Here is a 17,176-nt window from a genome sequence, read left to right on the forward strand (position 1 = left end):
CACTGACAAAGGTGAGTATCTTAAAATCAAACAAGCACGCTCCCCTCAACATTAACAATGCGAACATTATCCGAAATCCCCTTCGCAGTCGCCTTGTCCACCAGCCCCTTATCATCCCAAGAGAAGTCCACACTCCCACCCCCACGCAAACGAAGTCCCTTAACGCTACCACCGGCCCACGCAGCAGGGATAGCCGGGCCCAGAACAACCGTCCGAACATCGTCCTCCGAATAGGCACTATCAAGCGGCATATCAACAACCAACATACTAAGCACAGCGCCCAGAAACCCGAAGTTAGCATCGATCTGAAAGGCACCAGACGGCGTATCGCCACCACTATAAAGCGACAGCCCACTCTGGCCGATATTCTGATCAATGGTCAAGCGGAGCTCGTAGTGAGCTTTCTCTGTGTTATTAAGGCGTGCCCAGCAAGCGGACCGCCATACTTTCTCCCAGCCGGCGTTGGTGTATAAGCCCACGCCGCGGCTAATAAGGGAGGTGTTAACGGCAGACTGGATCGTAGCGTTGGTGTAGCCGTTGAAGTACGAGGACAAGGACCAGCCCGGGAACCAGCCGACAAGGTGAGAGAGATGGCGATGCTCGTTGCCCTCTTTTTCGTAGTCGTAGCTGTCAGGCAGTTTCCATTCCTTGATTTGGCCCCAGGTGCCGATGTGGAGGCCTTTGTCGAGGCGGGGAAGTTGGTTCTTGATATCTTTTACAAGGGTGGAGTCGCCTTCACCAACGATCTCTGCGCCTTGGATTGCGTTCTCGTAGACTTGGTGGATGAGCTGTTGCCAGTGGGTGCAGCCGAACGTGGTCGGTCCTTGTTCGGGAGAGGTACACGGGTTAGCAACGAGAGAACTGTCGTTGCTGAACTTGTCAAGCTGCAGCTGAGAGACCCAGAACTCGGCGACGCCTTTCAATAATGGCCAACCCTGTTCAACGAACCATGTTTTGTCACGCGAGTAGTCGTAGCGGTCCCAGACATGTTGCATCATCCACGCCGGCGCGGCCGGATAGTTCGCTGCGGTTTGATAGGTTTTCATCCTGGTTCATTAGTACGTTAAAGCGAAGCTTCAAGAAATACCCTCACTCACCCAGTGTGTCCGAAAATATTCATCTCGTCGTGAGTTACCCAACCAGAACCGCCGTAAAGAAGCTCGGCGGTTTCAGCACCGCGCGGCATCCAGTTCTGTTCCATGTAATCGAAGACAGCCACTGACAAGTCGCCTAGCCCTGTTGCCTCGGCTCCCCAAAGATTCATTTGCAGGTTAATGTTTGCATGGTAATCGCCGCTCCAGGCTGCGTTCTTCGTGGGACTCCAGACCCCTTGGAGGTTGGGAGGAAGACTGTTCTCGCGGGATGACGAGATGAACATGTGGCGACCATAATCGAAAAGTAGCTTTTCTAAATAAGGGTCTCCAGCTGTCTTGTTGGCGTTGTAGTTGGTGATAAGTGTGGAGAGCTCTGTGCCTGTGGACTCCTGGGTATCCGGCAGAGTCAATGTAAAAGCACCCATCAAGGGGCTGTAGTCCTCAATGTGAGCGCTCCGGAGTTTTGATTCTGACTGCGAAATTGCTGCGGATGTGATCGCATCGACATATTCTGCTGGATCCTCCCCCTTGAAAGTGTAACCACTCGTCGCAGTGCCCTTAGTGGCATCGAAGTTTGTTCCGGCGCCGATTACAATTGTCAGAGAAGAGCTGTTTCTGGCGCTAATAGCCAACTTTCCGGTTGAACTGTCACAGCTACCCTGAATCGAGGTTCGCGCAATTGTATCGTATGTCATCCCACGCGGAGGCCCTTCCTGTGTGACGCCTCGGAGACGAGCGAAGTCCGAGTCGCAACTGGCATTCCAGAGTGAGCTTTGCTCGACGAGTTGGTCGAAGTAGATTGTAACGTTAGACAAAGCTGCTGTCGAGTTTAACTTATAGATGCAAACTTGAGCAGGGTAGCTACAGTAAACGTCTGTAGTATACGTTCCCTTGCTAGTCGAGTAGGTCGTCGTATGGATGCCGGTGCCGAGATCTAGGGACCGAGTATAGTTGCTCACGTTGTCAATTCCATCTATCGCAATGGTAAGATTGGCTAATGAATGGAAGGATCCATAGCCGTCTGTGTCTCCGTGCAGCCGTGTATCATCTAAAAATGTCAGATATACATTGACGGAGATCTTGGAGTAGAACGTACTGCCAGTTCCTTTCTTCCAGATCTCGTCTCGAATCTCGGATAGGATCTCGGTCATACTAGAATTCGGATTTCCACCCCGATATCCCTGGCACGTTTCAATTACAAACATATACAATCTATCATACTTCATCAGAACTCACATCGATTTCAAAGGGGCCACCGTCCCAGAGCTCGTCGTGGTTGAGATTGAGCTTTTCTGCGCCCGGCTCTCCGAAGGGCATCACTATCAGGGTTAGTAGGGAATTCTTATAAATGACAGATATAGACCTACCCCCCAGCTTGCCATTCCCCAGAACAAAGGCCTCGTTAGTGGTATCCCAGGATGCAGCTTTCGACGACCACAGGGAAGTCGCCGTACCAAGAGAGCTCATCCCGAGTAAAACCAGGGACCGCATATTTCTGGTCTTAGCCACACAATTCGAGATATAGAGGTCAATCGTGATACAGAAAGCTGGGCACCGGGCACGTTTTAACTCTTCCTCAATCTCATTTCACGCCGCGGCCTGCGTATTCCTCCTTCGTTTTGTTTCTCCACCATTGGGCAAGTCACGGATAAATTCCTGCGGGGAAGCCATTGATACTAATGCCGGCTAATTTCATTCCTGGTTGGAACGTTGAGGACTTGCTAGCAACATCCAGGTCTAAGTGTAAAATGATCTTGCACCAATAATTGAAGCCCATAAATAGTTTCCGGATTCTTCTATGTTAGGGTCTGATTAACTTCTCATAGGTTGTGGCGTTGGATCTCGTTTAGCCTCGTAGTATTTCAGAACACACCGTTTCCGATCCTTGCTGTTTTAGTGCTGAGTTTGAGTCTTGGTCTAGAGGAATATTTGCAGAGCAGTGGCTGCAATGAGGTGTCCCATTTGCATTGAAGCATTTGCTGGTTGGCGTCTAGGCATGTTCGAGATTTTTAATTATAGGTTTCAAACATCAATGTTGGATCGGTTAAACCTTGTACGGAGGAATCTATTTTAGTAGGAATTTGTTTTAGTAGAATTGACACAAGACAGGCGAACGAGCCACAGCCACTAGGCATCTCTGTTGGCAGATATCAACCAACTGGTCCGTACCTTACGGTGTAGGGCTGATGCCTAAGGCTTGATTGAAGCTGTATGGATACTTTTAGCACAACCATACAAGCTATTCACTGAAATCAGAGATTGTTGGACCAGATATACTTGACAGATCGTATACCCAAGCTAATCCCGAACTATGGGTAGCTAAATATTTCTCCAGACTGTGGGAAGAGGTTGATCGCGTTGGGGCTGGGGTGGCTTTTACGCCCCGTGTTGCGGCGCAGCTTGTCGCGGCTGGTGGTCTGGCGCTGCAGTGGAAGTACGCGGGGAAGCGGAGGAGGAAGAGAGTGTGTGAGTTTCTAGAGAGGGCATTTATAGGGTTTTCAAAAGCGATAAAGAGGGTTGATGAGCGTTGATGGATTGTTTAAGGTGAATGTGTACTACTACATCCAGACCATAGTGAAGGAAAGTCACGAATCAGTCTATGTAAAAACCGAACGATACTCTATCGAGATACAAGTACTATTCGTAGCAGTCGATAGTTCAACATAGAATAGTAGGAAAAAGCAAACATGAATCCCCTCGGCTTCTACTTCAATTGACTGCACTGCCACCGGCAAGGCTGTGGAGTTTGAAATAGTTCCGATGTGTCATGTATCAGCCTCCTTTTGAGGGCGAAAGAAACTCCCAATGGCTTTCAAACAATCCTCCCATTCCCACCGTGATCTCTCATGCCAGTCCAAATGGCAGATCTACTACACGACTATCCTCTCGATTGCGCTAGGAGGGACATCCGGCTATTGACAATCTTACCCGCTTGGAAGTCTGAAGCTCCTATTAAATGTTCCCTGCAGGTTGCATCATTGGACACTTTCCCTAAATATGAAGCCATCTCATATGTATGGGGTGACATTGGAGAGGTGAATGATATCCTACTGGACAGGTGTGCAATTCCGGTCCCAAGGAATGTCCGCCGAATCTTGCAAAGACTCCGCCACCGCACGAAGCGACGCGTTATATGGATAGACTTTGTCTGCATTAATCAAGGTGACGTGGCAGAGAAGAACACCCAGGTTCCCTTGATGAGTGCAATATATGCCAATGCTACATCTGTGATCGCAATCATCAGCTTGGATAACCTCTGTCAAAATGCGGCAGATGTCATTAAGTGGCGGGAGATGTCCACCTGGGAGAACCGGCGATGGAACAACGCATGCTGGTGGATAAAAGGCGTTATATGCCGAATATCAGTGCGGTATGAAAAGCGCTTTTCTGTGTCTCTTAGGAACATTCTCGATTTTGATCACCATTTTTTCTTCGCGGAGTACTGGACGCGAATGTGGACATTTCAAGAATATCGATTGTCTCAAGGGAATCCACCAATCTGTATATGTGGCGATGTGGAACTCCCAGCCACAGCTACGTTCGATCATTACCAGACACACTTAAATGCAATTAAGTTTATATCAGAGATGCGGTCTAGGGTTATAACCGGGAGACGGACGCGATTAAAAGATCACTACGCAGAAATTAAAACACAAATTGACAATCTGAATGGGTGGTTTTCCCTTCAAGATAGTCAAAATGTCGCCGTCAGACATACGTGGACCTCAGACAAGGACGAGATATCGGTGCTATCCCTCCTAGATGAAACAAGAGGGCGCAAGTGCCAAAACCCAAAAGACAAAATATATGCCTTGTATGGTCTTCTCCCGTCATTGCAGAAGGCATATCCGCCAGATTATAATAAGTCTCTGTCCCAAATTAGCTTCGAAACAGCAAAGTACATTCTTCAAGAGGGGCTCGAGAATATCGCTATGCTAAATATGTTCTGCCTGCGGGAGGATCGGCTGGAGAACATTTCGATTCCTTCTTGGGTGCCAGATCTCACAACGACAGGTTCGATTTCCACGGCCACTAATAGGCTTTGTCACTCTAAGCGGCTTGCCCTCAGCGGTTGTTTCCTCCCAATACAAGCACAGTGCTATCCTGAGTTCACAGAAGATCCTTCGGTCTTACGCATATCGGGGCGTCCGATTGGAAAATGCAGACCAATCTTTCAGTTCGCATCCGACGTGAAGAGCGTTCTGGCCCAAATAATGGGGGAAATTAAAATGCACGGTGATGGGCGCCATGTGTGGGATAATGTCTGGGGGCCTGAGAATATCCCCCACAGATTCCTTCGAGCATGCTCTTTTTTTTCCAACTATGGGGTTGCCACATGTGCTATCGACGACCCAGGATTTTCCTTGGCCAGGCTCCGTGCCGTATTCGAGATATTGGACTTGATTCACCAAGATGCTGACACAATCCTGGAAACCTTGGCCGAAACGGGGTTTGAATTCCTGAGAGACCTGGTGCCGAGACTATATAACATCAAGGTTTTTACTATCCACCATACATCCTTTGTCGGCTTTGGCCTCAGTGAACAAAGTGTGGAAGAAAATGACCAAGTGGTCGTTAGCGTTTGTCAGTTTGATATGCCCTTTGTACTGCGACAAAGCTATGGTGTAGACTATAATGGTGACCAAGTCTACTATAAGTTGGTAGGTTTTGCGTATGTGGACGGAATCTGCGTTGACGATGTGGAACGGTTTGAGGCTACGGAACAGTCTAATCCATATCTTGACCATGTGTGCACAGTGCCATACAAGAAGCTTCTTTTAAACTGAGAAGGTCTGTCGCGCTGAGTGCTTATAGGTACATCTCGAGTCGTCCTTCTACTGCTATACAAGTTTCATGGGCCAATCGTTTACTCCATTAGCATACATATTTCTATTTTATCCTCTGCTTTTGATAGTACAGCATCAGTGTCCAACCCATACCCTAACCAACAAGACGACAACGAGTACACACCCCAGATCCAAACCCCAAGCCAGCCCATAAAATCAACAACAACATTCCCCAAAATGATATACATTACTAGTACATCCATAAATTCATTAAATCCCACCGCCCCACCCGATTGGCCGCCCAGCACCACATCCCCACTCTCCACCATCACATCACCGATAAGATAAAATCAACTGATTTTAATGCCCCTCGCTAACGTTGAACCCCCCCCCCCTTGACCCTACCAGAACCCCAAGGACAAAACTAGACTACAACCCAAGAGACAGAATGGAGTGGGATCCAACCCGATTCTTCCGTGATGACCACACCCCAAACCCCTTTGCGCTGTTGATCCTCAACCAGCCAATCAATGAGCGCGCGTTTCGCGTTTTGAGGAGACATGGTATGTTCTCCCTAGTTCTATATCTCTACATGTAGTATATGTATAATGTATATATGGGTAGAGATCCATATACTGATACCATATATACCAAACCCCACACATTACAGCATAAAGACTAAAGAAATAAAAAATAAAAAAAAGCAAAGATAACGCTCTGCGCGGACGGCGGCGCAAACCGATTCTACTCGATGATGAAAGCGCACGACCGAGAATCAACAGATGTAAAGCCCCAATGACCCTATCCATATACATATGCATGCATTGGTATACTAATGAAAAGGCAAATAGCTCCCCGATCTCATAATCGGCGATCTGGACTCCATAACCCCCGACACAAGAGCCCACTACGCCAATCTAGGGGTTCGCATTATCGAAGACGAAGACCAGTATTCGACGGATTTCACGAAGTGCTTGGATTATCTGCGTGCGAATGTAGGGGAATTTATTTCCTCTGCTTCGTCGTCTTCTTCGGTAGCGAAATCAGAGGGAGAAGGACAGAAAGAGGGAGGAGGGAGTGAACTAGACGTCCTCATTCTCGGCGGACTGGGCGGCCGTGTCGACCAAGCTTTCTCGCAAATCCACCATCTGTATTCTATGACGCAATCGTACAGCTCCTCTTCTCCTTCCACCTCCAGTCAAGAAGGGACGGGGAGGATAGGGAATCTTTATCTCATCTCCGAGGAGAGTATTACGTTTATTCTGCTGCCGGGGGTCAATACCATTCAGACGCCCGGGACGAATCGGCCGGGGGTATCTCCTGCGGAACACGCGGAGGATCTGCTCGAGGAGAATGTGGGGATTATACCGCTCTCGGGGCCGGCGAGGATCACGACGAGTGGGTTTCAGTGGGATGTGGTGGATTGGAGGACGGAGATCGGGGGGCAGTTGAGTACAAGTAATCATATTCGGAGTGATGTGGTGACGGTGGAGAGTCTGGTGCCGGTGCTTTTTACGGTGGAGTTGGCGGAGAGGTTGAAGAGGACGAGGTAGTCTTCTCTGTCTCTGTCTCTCTCTCTGTTTTGATATCGTGGGTGATGGTTGTTTTGGTTGGAATGAGTGCTATAGAAGCATACCATACCTAGATAGACACCAACCGCTAATGTACGATGAAAAAGGATCTGTATTGGAACATCCTATATCGGTTTCACAATAGTACATTCAGGAAACCCAAGCTAACGCCCCCCTCGAAGTATCAGATCAGATCAGGTCAATTCATATCAATTAACGCACCGCACCATTCTCACGCCAGATACCCCGGAGAAAGGAGAGAAAACCGAAGATAACTCAACAATAGAACAACAATACCGAAGCACCATCACACTGCGCACATGGAATCAAACGATTACCCAAAAACAGACCCTCTAGACGATAGAAACCCGTCTCACAACCCCCTCCTACAGGCACTCGGGTGCTTTTCCTTTGTACGGAGGAGGTCCTACTCAATCAAACTGCGTCCAACTAGTGGCTCTGCCACAACACATTCACGTATTTACAACCACATATTTACTTCCGCAGGATCGCCTCGTACAAAGTGCCGACCACCCCAATCGCAGACCCAGTCACCAAGCCAGCCCATTGACCGGGGACCGCGGCGTTCACCCGGGCGATCGAGAATTGGCTGTACAGGTTGAAGAAGTTGAACTGCTGGGCATACACCAGGTATGCGAGCCCCGCCTTGGCAATGTTGAAGCTGAGTGGATCGAAGTTCGCGGGCGATGCGCGGCTGCGGCGCGTGTGGGATGCAGCACTGCCGCCTTGCGCGATGTTCAGGCTGATGTTGAAGAAGTAGGCGACGGTCAATGGCAGCAGAATGCTGGTCAGCAGCCACAGCGAGAACGGGGCCCAGAATACGCCGTCAACGAGGACGAAGACATCAGGGACCTTGATGGAGATCTCAATCGCCCAAATCGTAATGGTGGACACGAATCGCAGCGGCAGAACTTCATAGATGATGGAACACCCTTCGAGCAGCAATGTCAGAATCTGGACAGCCGTCACGCTGCTCAGCAAGGAGCGCAGTGACTGCGTGCCATCCGGCACCCCTGAGCCGGCCCACCAATCGCTAGCCTTCTTGCACCACGCGACGGACTCCTGGTCAACCGCATCAGCGATGAGGGCCGGCGACGCCGGCAAGGCCGATTGAAAGTTGAGCGGGGATGGCCCAGGCGTCTGGAAGACCGGTGGCGGAGACGCGTCGGATTCCTCTCTGCAACAACAAACTGATCAGTTCATGTCGTCATGGTTACTGCGGTCGCGTGCGGCGGCGCTTCTAGCCATGCGCGCGCGCGATGCCAGAAAGATTACGGGACATACCGGGGTTGCTCAGCCTCCGCCTTGAGTTCCGCCTTGGGTTCCTCCTTCGCCTCCTCTTCCTTCACCTCTTCCTCCTGGACTCTCGTCTGCCGGCGACGCGCCGACCGTGGCGCCGACCGCGGGGTCTCTTTCGCAAGCGGGGAGATTTCCACCCGAGGGTCTCTCTTGACCGGCGACCCCTTGCGCGGGGTTTGCGACAGGCGACGGTAGTAATCCGTTAGTCGCGCATCCTTGGCGAAGATGGATTGGTTGGCCTGGAGATGCTGATCCAGCAGCGTGGCGAGTTCGGGTTTATTGTACTCCTCGTAGCTGTCAACGGTCAGCCGGGGTTGTTATCGTGGTGGGGCGATAAACAACGGCACCAGACTTACTCATGAAGATCAGTGGCTTCCGCCCAGTCCGTCAGTTGGGACTTGCGCAGTTTCTGTAAATAAGGCAATGCGGTAGACATGATGCGCGGGGGGAAGGAACCATGCGACGGGGGGAGGTGGTGACTTTATGAGCAAGGGGGAGAGGGTGGGATGATGATAAAGTGCGCGCGCAGGATTTCGGGGACCAAAAGGATTCTAAAACCAAAATGAACAAGAGAGGGAAAAACAATCACAATAAATAATAAAAGCGAATGCAATAAATAACCAGTGAGGTCACAGTCCTCCCCGGCGCACGCTGATTGGCTCGTCGGGGGGCGCTTGACCGCATCCGTTTGTTTACATTTCCACCTGACCGAAAATACCCTCATTTGGAGGAGACCATTTTTGCCCTCAAATCAGTGCTTCTTTGACTCTATACTTTATATAATAATATACATCGTGGCGTGATTAACCATGTCTAAATAACAACAAAAGGGGAAAGGGGAAATAAAAATCTATGCAAGCCACACCCGTCTGGAGCAGGGTGTCTTAAAACAAGAACAAACGGCAAGGACAAACCCCAAAGGAAAAATGCTGCCATGCTCCAGACCGATCCAAGTAAATGGGTGGTAATAGAAGAAGTGAGAGATCATGCAACATCCTCGTCCCAGAACGCCCTACCCACATCGTTTCCCATGTGGTGATGATTCAACATTATCTACAAGTGTCGCCCCGTGGCAACACGACATCCCCGTCGTGCGATGCAACAAAGCCCGTTCGATCAAAGAGGATTCATCTCCCCCAGTATGTCGTAGGACTCCAACTGTTTCAACAAGTATTGGTACATGACCAGCATCGTTCCACTCTGGATGCTAGTCCACACTCCACGAGGTCCGACGCCGCGGAACCAGCCGCCAAGCCCCTCCCTCTGGTAGATCATCTTGAGACCCGTCAAGAAAGAAGAGGTATCCAGGCGAGGCGCTCCTGGCGGGGCCACTGACGTCGACGCACCCCCCGTGGAGATCGGCCGTGAGTGCGTCCGCAGACTCGACGGAGTCTGAGATGATGTATGCTGTCGGGGGTTCTCTTTGATCGACGCATGTTCCGCAGCAGGTTTTGATGAAGACGCAGGGCTCTGGATATCGGGGTTCTGCTGGGTCTGGATGCGGGTCTTCACCACATCCATGGGGCACGTTATCACACCCGCCATTCCACCGGCGGTTGCCGCAGTCAGGATCTCTAGTCCAAGTCCAATGTCTCGGGATCCCACCCATTCCTTCGCCACACGCTGTTCCTGTTCGTAGAATGCGAATTGCAGGGCGGAAAACGGCAGATCACGGTAGATGGTAGCCCTGTATCCATGGAAGAGCGCGGAGAATCCTTCCTGGCGGACGATCGTGCGGAGAGCATCGCGAGTAGAGCGGTAGTTATATCCCGAATTGAAATGGGGGTTGTTATAGCGTCCCTGGAGTTGCAGTCGCGTTTTCAAGACCTCCGAAGGGACATACACAATAGAAGCGGCCAAGTCCGCAAAGAAACCTGCGCAGCTGTGTCAACGTCACCGAATCCTGCCAGAAACCGAACAACGCTCTTACCTCCAGACAGGTATGCCACATTGGCATTGATGCCAGCGTCGATCATCCGTCGCTTGGTAAACTCATACACACCAAAGAAGATCAGAGTGCCGGGAAAAGAGCCGAAAAATGCCGGAACAGCTCCACCATACAGGCCTCGTAGTATACCTTCCTGTCGATAGATCGTCGCATACGAAGAGGTCATCGAGGCATATTTAGGAGGGAAATGGGGGTCGCCTTGCTGCCTCGTCTTCACCGTATCGAGTGAATGCATGAGCATATCACCGCATGTACCACCGGTACCTCCGGCAAGCATGGCCTACAGGAACGGATTCATGTCAGCTTGAGATAAGAGATTTCTGCGCACTCCCTGCGCTTTCGCATCGCCATCCGTACTTCTCGTCTGGCAAATAGCGCAACGTACATGGAGATATGGCGGACGAGGCTCTTCCTCGTCCTCGAGTGGTGTAGTTTGTACATGGCTGGAGCCTGCCCTTATCGGGCCCGTCGCATGGAAGACATGGTCGCCGGTGCTGGTGGTGTTCGAATACGACGCGGTCGGAGGAGAGTCCAGAACGGTTGTCTCTGTCGTGGAAAACAGGCCAAACACGCGCGAAGTCAAGCTCATGGCAAGAATACCGCAACCCACCAGATCGTGGTGCGGGCCAGACCACGGGGGGTTGGGATGCGGCGGCGACGTTTACCGGATGGATGCCACCCCAAGGAAGGATGACGGTGGGAAAGAGGGAAGTGGGGGAGAAGAGGAATCGAAGGAGATCTAAACTATACAGAAATCAAGGAAAGTCGAGAGGTTAAGAAATGAAACATGGCACCTCTCCCAGTCGGTAGTGTACAAAAACGATGGGGTCAGCGCTCAGCCCAAAATTTTGGTCGGTTTTCCGCTTTCTCCGCGTCCGAGGCCGACTCTCCACCTCAGGCACACCACGCCGCCTTAATAAGCTCTCGCTAGTTTCATTCGGGTCCAAAGGAACAAATGGCAATGGACCGAAAAATAACTCAGTCCGTTGCCACAAGCAATCCACCAAACTACTAGTAGTAGGCTACCGAACAAGAACGTGGTCGTCGGTCTAGACTCCCCCTGTTATAGGACACAACAATATGCCTCAACAACAAACAAGTGTTCATTTCCCTTCATAGTAATGATTTCGCGCAAAGACAAAATGCAATGGAATCCGTCCGGGCAAAAACATCCCCATCGGAGGTCCAGCATGTGCATGACTTAATGGCAATACAAGGATTATAATACGACTCTCCTCTCCCCCAAGTACTAAACATCCCCATCCACATCCCCTCCCACAGCAGCATGTAAACAATATTTTGCTTATCGTAAAAAGAACCACTTCCCAACCCAAACCGGGTTAGGACCAATGGCACATTATTCGTTATATGCTCATCACTTTACGAACGAGAGCTCATACTTCAATCTGCGATCCCGGGCCCTGCGCGAGTGGTCTAAGTCCGGCTAAACGGTGTCGCAATCGAATTGGCCCTTTTCCACGCGTCTCGGGCGGTCATCGTTCATCGCCGAAGGGACCATTTATTGCGGCTTCTTGCCCGGAGCTCCGGAGGTCAGACGGCCCAGATCGGTGCTCTCATACGCCTGGCGAACAACACCCTTGAAGGTCTCCCATCCCTGGCGCACCGCGGGGGGAGTGCTCTGGTGGGACACCGAAGCATCCACGCGGGCGGTGAAGTGGCGAACGGCCTGCTGGACGAACGAGCTCTGAGTATATCTCGCGCGGAAGAAGGCCACGTAGATGATGAAGAGAAGGATGCTGCCCTTGGAGAAGGTCAGAACTCCCAAAGCCAGGCGGAACAGCAGCACCATCTCGAGCCCAGCGACAAGATCCATGCTGGTATCATAGTACTGCTTGACGAATCTTCCAATGGTATCTGCCAAAGGACTGGAAGCAGGCTTGGCAGCACCAGGAGAAGAGGGCGACGCGGGCCCGGCGGTGCCCTGGGCGGGGGGCTGCAGGGTAGGGATCAGGTGGGCCCGAGAGTATGTCGCAACATGAAAGATCGAGTAGACGCTGAAGGGGAGAAGGGCCAATGGGACCTGGCGGGAATAGAGCCAGACAATCGCCATTCCTGGTGGTTTGGTCAGCCCCATGCCGGTTTGAATCTGACCGCCGGGCAGTTCTACTCACCAAGATACTGGACATTTTCATCACCAGCGAGCTTCACCACAATGTTCGGGACACTACCCTGAAGACGACCACGGGCAATGTGTCCTTTGTACACCACGATACCGTATGTTACAGCAGCCGAAAGGAAAGCCAAGCGGTAGGACACCTGGGCCGAGGACGAGTAGTAGTTGAAGGTGATGTAGGACAGGAGGTAGCGGAAGACGGAGAGCAGCAGTGTGACGTGCCTAAAGCCAGTCAGTGAGTCTGTTTTCTCCCATCCTTGACTTGCGAATGCCGTCCGGTGGGGACAGCATCTGGAGTACGGATGTCGCAAATTGCTCCAAATGGGTACCATGTACCGCCGGCCGAGGCAGCACACAAATCACAAGGGAAGCCTACCCAGCAAACCAAGCAAACCTATTTGAGAGTCATACGGTCAGCATCCACATTGCGAGCTCGGGAAAGTCCAGCGAAGCACATACTGTAGAGTCTGAGCCAGGTTCTTCAGCCTCTCGGCCAAAGGCAAGTTCGATGGGGGCGGTGGAGCCATGAGAGCTGGTGTCTGGTCTACTCGGGAACGAGGGAAGTGCGTAAAGATAGTGAGAAAGAGGGCTCAAGAGAGCGAGAGCGGAGAGATAGCAATGCGCTAAGTGGCCGTGACGTGAGAGAAAGAACAGAGAAGAATCGAAAAAGGCTGGAAGGGGAGCGAATTGAGCGGTGGAGGCCTGCGGACCTGCACTATTTTGGGGAGGCTGGGCGGGGGCGGTCGTAGTGAGTGGGTTTTGACGATGCCCTTTTAGCTGCACTAACTGGAAGGTATCCTCTAGTACGGAAATCGGGAAGGAGAGAAGGAGTTGCTGGCGGACGACACGGCGGAGGAAGTAAGTAACTTTAACAGGTTCCGGAGCGTCGTAGCTAACGGGAACCTGAGGCAGGCCAAATCTTGTCCCAGTGACGTTAACAAACACCGTGACACGGATTGACTCGGCATGATGCAAGTGGCCGGTTAGGCACTGTAAGGTTATTTCATCTGGCGATCCGAATTGAATCCGTTCCTCCATAGATTTTATTCTCGTCTTGCTCTACTTCATTTCTTTAAAAAAAAAAAAATAAAAGTTGTTTTATTTATTACGTCTTTGATTTTAATTCGTTTTGCGTTCTTTTTGTGCTTATAGTGATTCTTCCCTGACTTTCTACCAGGGACGTCCTCCACGTCACCCTCTACAGAAACAGACACTCCCCATCGTTTCCTTAGCCGGACTTTTCAAGAACATCTGAGATTGACAAACTAACGCACAATAAACTGCAATAAGTAAGAGATAGGAAAATAGGAAAAGCGTCTTGAAATGATGGTCGGAGGGTGGGAGAGCTCACTAAAATGTGTAGAAGTGGACAAAAGTGCACGAAGATAAGAAGGGAAAATGAGGTTAGGCCACACTGGGGAATAAGAAACAGGAGAGAACAAGGTATAGCGTAGGCAAAAGTACATTAACAAGAAGCGAAAAGAGGAACGTGAGGGCCACCGCATATCATCTTGCAAAACCATGGACCAGACCACACGAGCAGGCCGGCAGCGCTGCTCCGGTGTCCCAGCACATTTCTCCTAGTCAAAGGCCCCAACTGGAGTTCGTCCGACAGACGGAATGAAACACCAACCGAGTCATTCCGCTGCCTCGGGTCACCCAATTAGAAAACAGAGTCATTACTGGCAGCAGATACGAGAAAGTAGAGGTTGAGAGAGCGTGGATGAAATCGAATAAACACAGAAATAGAAGGGCAGTCGAAAAGAGCGCTCGGTCAATCAACAGTCGTGGGGAATCCAACACAGAACCGCCAACGTGCCTCCAACGACCATAACATTACCTGGGGAGTCCGTGTCATTGAATTCCAGCTATCTAACGAAGAGAGAAGCCCTTTCGCTTGCCCTTCTCTTCGATCGGTCGACCACTTTCGAGGCGACTCTTCTTCTCGTCTAGCTCCTGGCGTTGCCGCTCCAGTTGATCCTTCATCTCGCGATGTCGAGCGTATAGTTCGTCTTCGCTCTGTTTCAACTTGCTCTCTTTCTCGGCTACCTTCTGTTGGAAGACCATCTTCATTTCTGTCTCCATCTTTGCGAGCTTCTGCTCGTGCAGGGCACGCTCCTCCTCCTGCTTGACAGCCGGGTTGACTTCCTTGAACACGCTCGGGTCCTGCGCGACACCCATCTGGGTCAGCTTGTCGGAGCGGTAGTCCTCGTACAGGAAGTTGTTGGTGTGCTCCTTGAGCTCTTCCATGTGGGTGCGGATCAACATCTGGCGCAACTTGACGAAGTCACAGTGTTCCTCGTTGTCGACCTCGATAGTACCCCATGGGTAGCTACGGCCCCGGACCTTGCGCCCGTCAGTGGTGGCAACCTCAGCGTTGGCACCGACCACAGCGAAGGGGACCTTCGACATGATCTCCTGGTTCTCGGCGATGGTTTCTTCGTCGTCGAGTTCGTAGCGAGGGCCCTCGAAGATCTTGATCGAGTGGTGTTGGATATCGGCAAGGATCTAGACCAAAATTAGCATGGGGTCGGGACCACCTCATTCCAGGCAGATAACATACTCTCTGCTTAAATTGAGCAATCTCCTCATCCGTCAATGTATCGGCCTTGGCGATCACAGGGATCAGGTTGACCTTGGTGTGCAACCGGCGCATGACCTCAATGTCCAAAGGCTTAAGGGAGTGGCCGGTGGGCTGGATAAAGTAGACACAGGCGTGGATACGGTTGTCAACAATGTTGGTACGGTTGACCTTGTTCTCAGCCTCCAAGTAGGCATCGTATCGCTGCTCAATGTTCTCTACAATAGGGCGCCACGAATCGTCGTTGTTCACGAAATCACCGAATCCGGGAGTGTCAACCACGGTCAGGCGAAGACGAACGCCGTTCTCTTCAATGTCTGCGCTGATCGACTGAATGGCCACAGTCTTGGGGATGATGTCGTGGCTAGGGCCTGTGCGCTCCTTGGGGGGGTAGAGCGAGGTGTTGAAGAGAGTGTTCACAAGAGTCGACTTTCCGAGACCAGATTCACCTAGAACACATATCAGTCACACCCATCCATTCTCCTTTCGTCAGGGGCACTCACCAACAACCATCACGTTGAAGTTGAATCCCTTGCGAACACTTTTACGGTGCCATTGGTTGGGCAGGTTGGCAAAACCGACGTAGCCAGTCAACTTGCGGCGAACAACGTTCTTCATATCGGTGGCAGCCTGGGCCACAGCCTTCGGGTCACTGGAGCTGACGGTTTGTGCGTTTCCTGATCCCATGGGGTTGCTGCGCTCAACAAAGGGGGAACTGGGCTTGCTGCTCTCAGGAGACTCCACGGCCGGGGTGGGGGAGCCGTTGGTGGGGGGTGGTGGTGAAGCTACAACAGGCAAGGTAAAGTCAGTAACTGGCGTAATATCGGATTGAGTTTCGGTAGACAAAGTTCCCCGAGTTGGCGAACACGACGTATGGCTTTTGGGTCTATGGTGTTTCAACGACGGAGAAGCACTGAATCGTTGAGAGTCTCCTTGCGAGCGACCCTCCGCACTCCGGCGTCTGGCATGTGCCATGATGTTGTCACCACGCGCAAGAGCTTCGGAGGTGCACGAATGGAGGACTGTCTGCCAGGTGAAAGAGTGGGAAGAAAGCAAGACCGGTGAAGTGGGATGTCGCTGGTAGCGATAAGCTTACCCATTATGAATGTTAAGGGATTGGTTCAGGAAGCGAGCGTGGACGGTTGAAAAAAAATGTCGAGGTAGCGAGCGTTGATGAGGAAGTTCCCCTGAGCAGGTTGCACCTTCTTGGTTAGCAGACGACACCCTTGCAGAGATGGAAATTCAGGCGAGGGGTTTGGTAATAGAATCAGGAAAGCATCTGGAACCAGGCTATTCTTTCCAAGGGAGGAGAGGGGAAAGTGGTTTTTAGAGGGGGGGGGGGGGGGGTTGAAGAATTGAGGGAAGGAGCACAGGTAAGTGCCACCGTACCTTTGGAATCCCGAACACCTGAAAAAGGGTGAGGATCAGATGGTTAAACAATCAGGGGACAAAAAGCTCTCAAAGATCACCGAGTCTTGGGGGAAACCGGGAGTGTGCACGAGATGTAAGGTTTAAAAAAAATACAAACAGAAGAATCGAAAAGAAAAAAAAAACCAATGGAAGCTGAAAGAGAGAACAGAAGAGCGTAGAGAGAAGACAGGAGAAGGCGAGAACGATTGGACCTGCGGAGTGATTTGGGGTGGAGAGTCAGTCCGTTGGTGGTGTAAAAGAAAGGGGGCTCTTGTCTTCATTCAACTTGGGAAGCTAACTCTGCCTAGGGATTAGTCCGCTCAGAACAACA

The 17,176-nt window shown here is 51.2% G+C and overlaps 7 protein-coding genes across 7 annotated transcripts; 2 read left to right on the plus strand and 5 right to left on the minus strand.

The window, feature by feature from the left end:
• Positions 1-26: 26 nt before the first annotated feature.
• On the minus strand, positions 27-2,585 carry ABOM_000656 (glycoside hydrolase family 95 protein; the record flags this gene model as incomplete). Its single annotated transcript, XM_022527786.1, has 4 exons — positions 27-1,047; positions 1,098-2,275; positions 2,331-2,413; positions 2,462-2,585. 4 exons carry the CDS (start codon positions 2,583-2,585, stop codon positions 27-29), a joined length of 2,406 nt encoding a protein of 801 aa, XP_022394537.1.
• Positions 2,586-3,952: 1,367 nt separating this feature from the next.
• On the plus strand, positions 3,953-5,881 carry ABOM_000657 (HET domain-containing protein; the record flags this gene model as incomplete). The annotated part of the gene is made up of 1 exon (XM_022527787.1): positions 3,953-5,881. One exon carries the CDS (start codon positions 3,953-3,955, stop codon positions 5,879-5,881), a length of 1,929 nt encoding a protein of 642 aa, XP_022394538.1.
• Positions 5,882-6,329: 448 nt separating this feature from the next.
• On the plus strand, positions 6,330-7,434 carry ABOM_000658 (thiamine diphosphokinase; the record flags this gene model as incomplete). Its single annotated transcript, XM_022527788.1, has 3 exons — positions 6,330-6,444; positions 6,586-6,665; positions 6,733-7,434. The coding sequence occupies 3 exons, from the start codon at positions 6,330-6,332 to the stop codon at positions 7,432-7,434; spliced, it is 897 nt and encodes a 298-aa protein (XP_022394541.1).
• Positions 7,435-7,947: 513 nt separating this feature from the next.
• Positions 7,948-9,208, minus strand: ABOM_000659 (uncharacterized protein; the record flags this gene model as incomplete). The annotated part of the gene is made up of 3 exons (XM_022527789.1): positions 7,948-8,650; positions 8,758-9,066; positions 9,129-9,208. The coding sequence occupies 3 exons, from the start codon at positions 9,206-9,208 to the stop codon at positions 7,948-7,950; spliced, it is 1,092 nt and encodes a 363-aa protein (XP_022394542.1).
• A 680-nt stretch (positions 9,209-9,888) lies between these two features.
• ABOM_000660 (putative mitochondrial carrier protein) lies at positions 9,889-11,309 on the minus strand (the record flags this gene model as incomplete). The annotated part of the gene is made up of 3 exons (XM_022527790.1): positions 9,889-10,646; positions 10,703-11,000; positions 11,106-11,309. 3 exons carry the CDS (start codon positions 11,307-11,309, stop codon positions 9,889-9,891), a joined length of 1,260 nt encoding a protein of 419 aa, XP_022394323.1.
• A 930-nt stretch (positions 11,310-12,239) lies between these two features.
• Positions 12,240-13,381, minus strand: ABOM_000661 (uncharacterized protein; the record flags this gene model as incomplete). Its single annotated transcript, XM_022527791.1, has 4 exons — positions 12,240-12,793; positions 12,853-13,076; positions 13,231-13,248; positions 13,314-13,381. 4 exons carry the CDS (start codon positions 13,379-13,381, stop codon positions 12,240-12,242), a joined length of 864 nt encoding a protein of 287 aa, XP_022394322.1.
• Positions 13,382-14,726: 1,345 nt separating this feature from the next.
• On the minus strand, positions 14,727-16,535 carry aspB (septin AspB; the record flags this gene model as incomplete). Its single annotated transcript, XM_022527792.1, has 4 exons — positions 14,727-15,362; positions 15,418-15,884; positions 15,939-16,396; positions 16,495-16,535. 4 exons carry the CDS (start codon positions 16,533-16,535, stop codon positions 14,727-14,729), a joined length of 1,602 nt encoding a protein of 533 aa, XP_022394321.1.
• Positions 16,536-17,176: the final 641 nt, after the last annotated feature.

The sequence above is a fragment of the Aspergillus bombycis genome, assembly GCF_001792695.1.
Source record: "Aspergillus bombycis strain NRRL26010 chromosome Unknown contig00002, whole genome shotgun sequence".
Classification (NCBI taxonomy): domain Eukaryota; kingdom Fungi; phylum Ascomycota; class Eurotiomycetes; order Eurotiales; family Aspergillaceae; genus Aspergillus; species Aspergillus bombycis.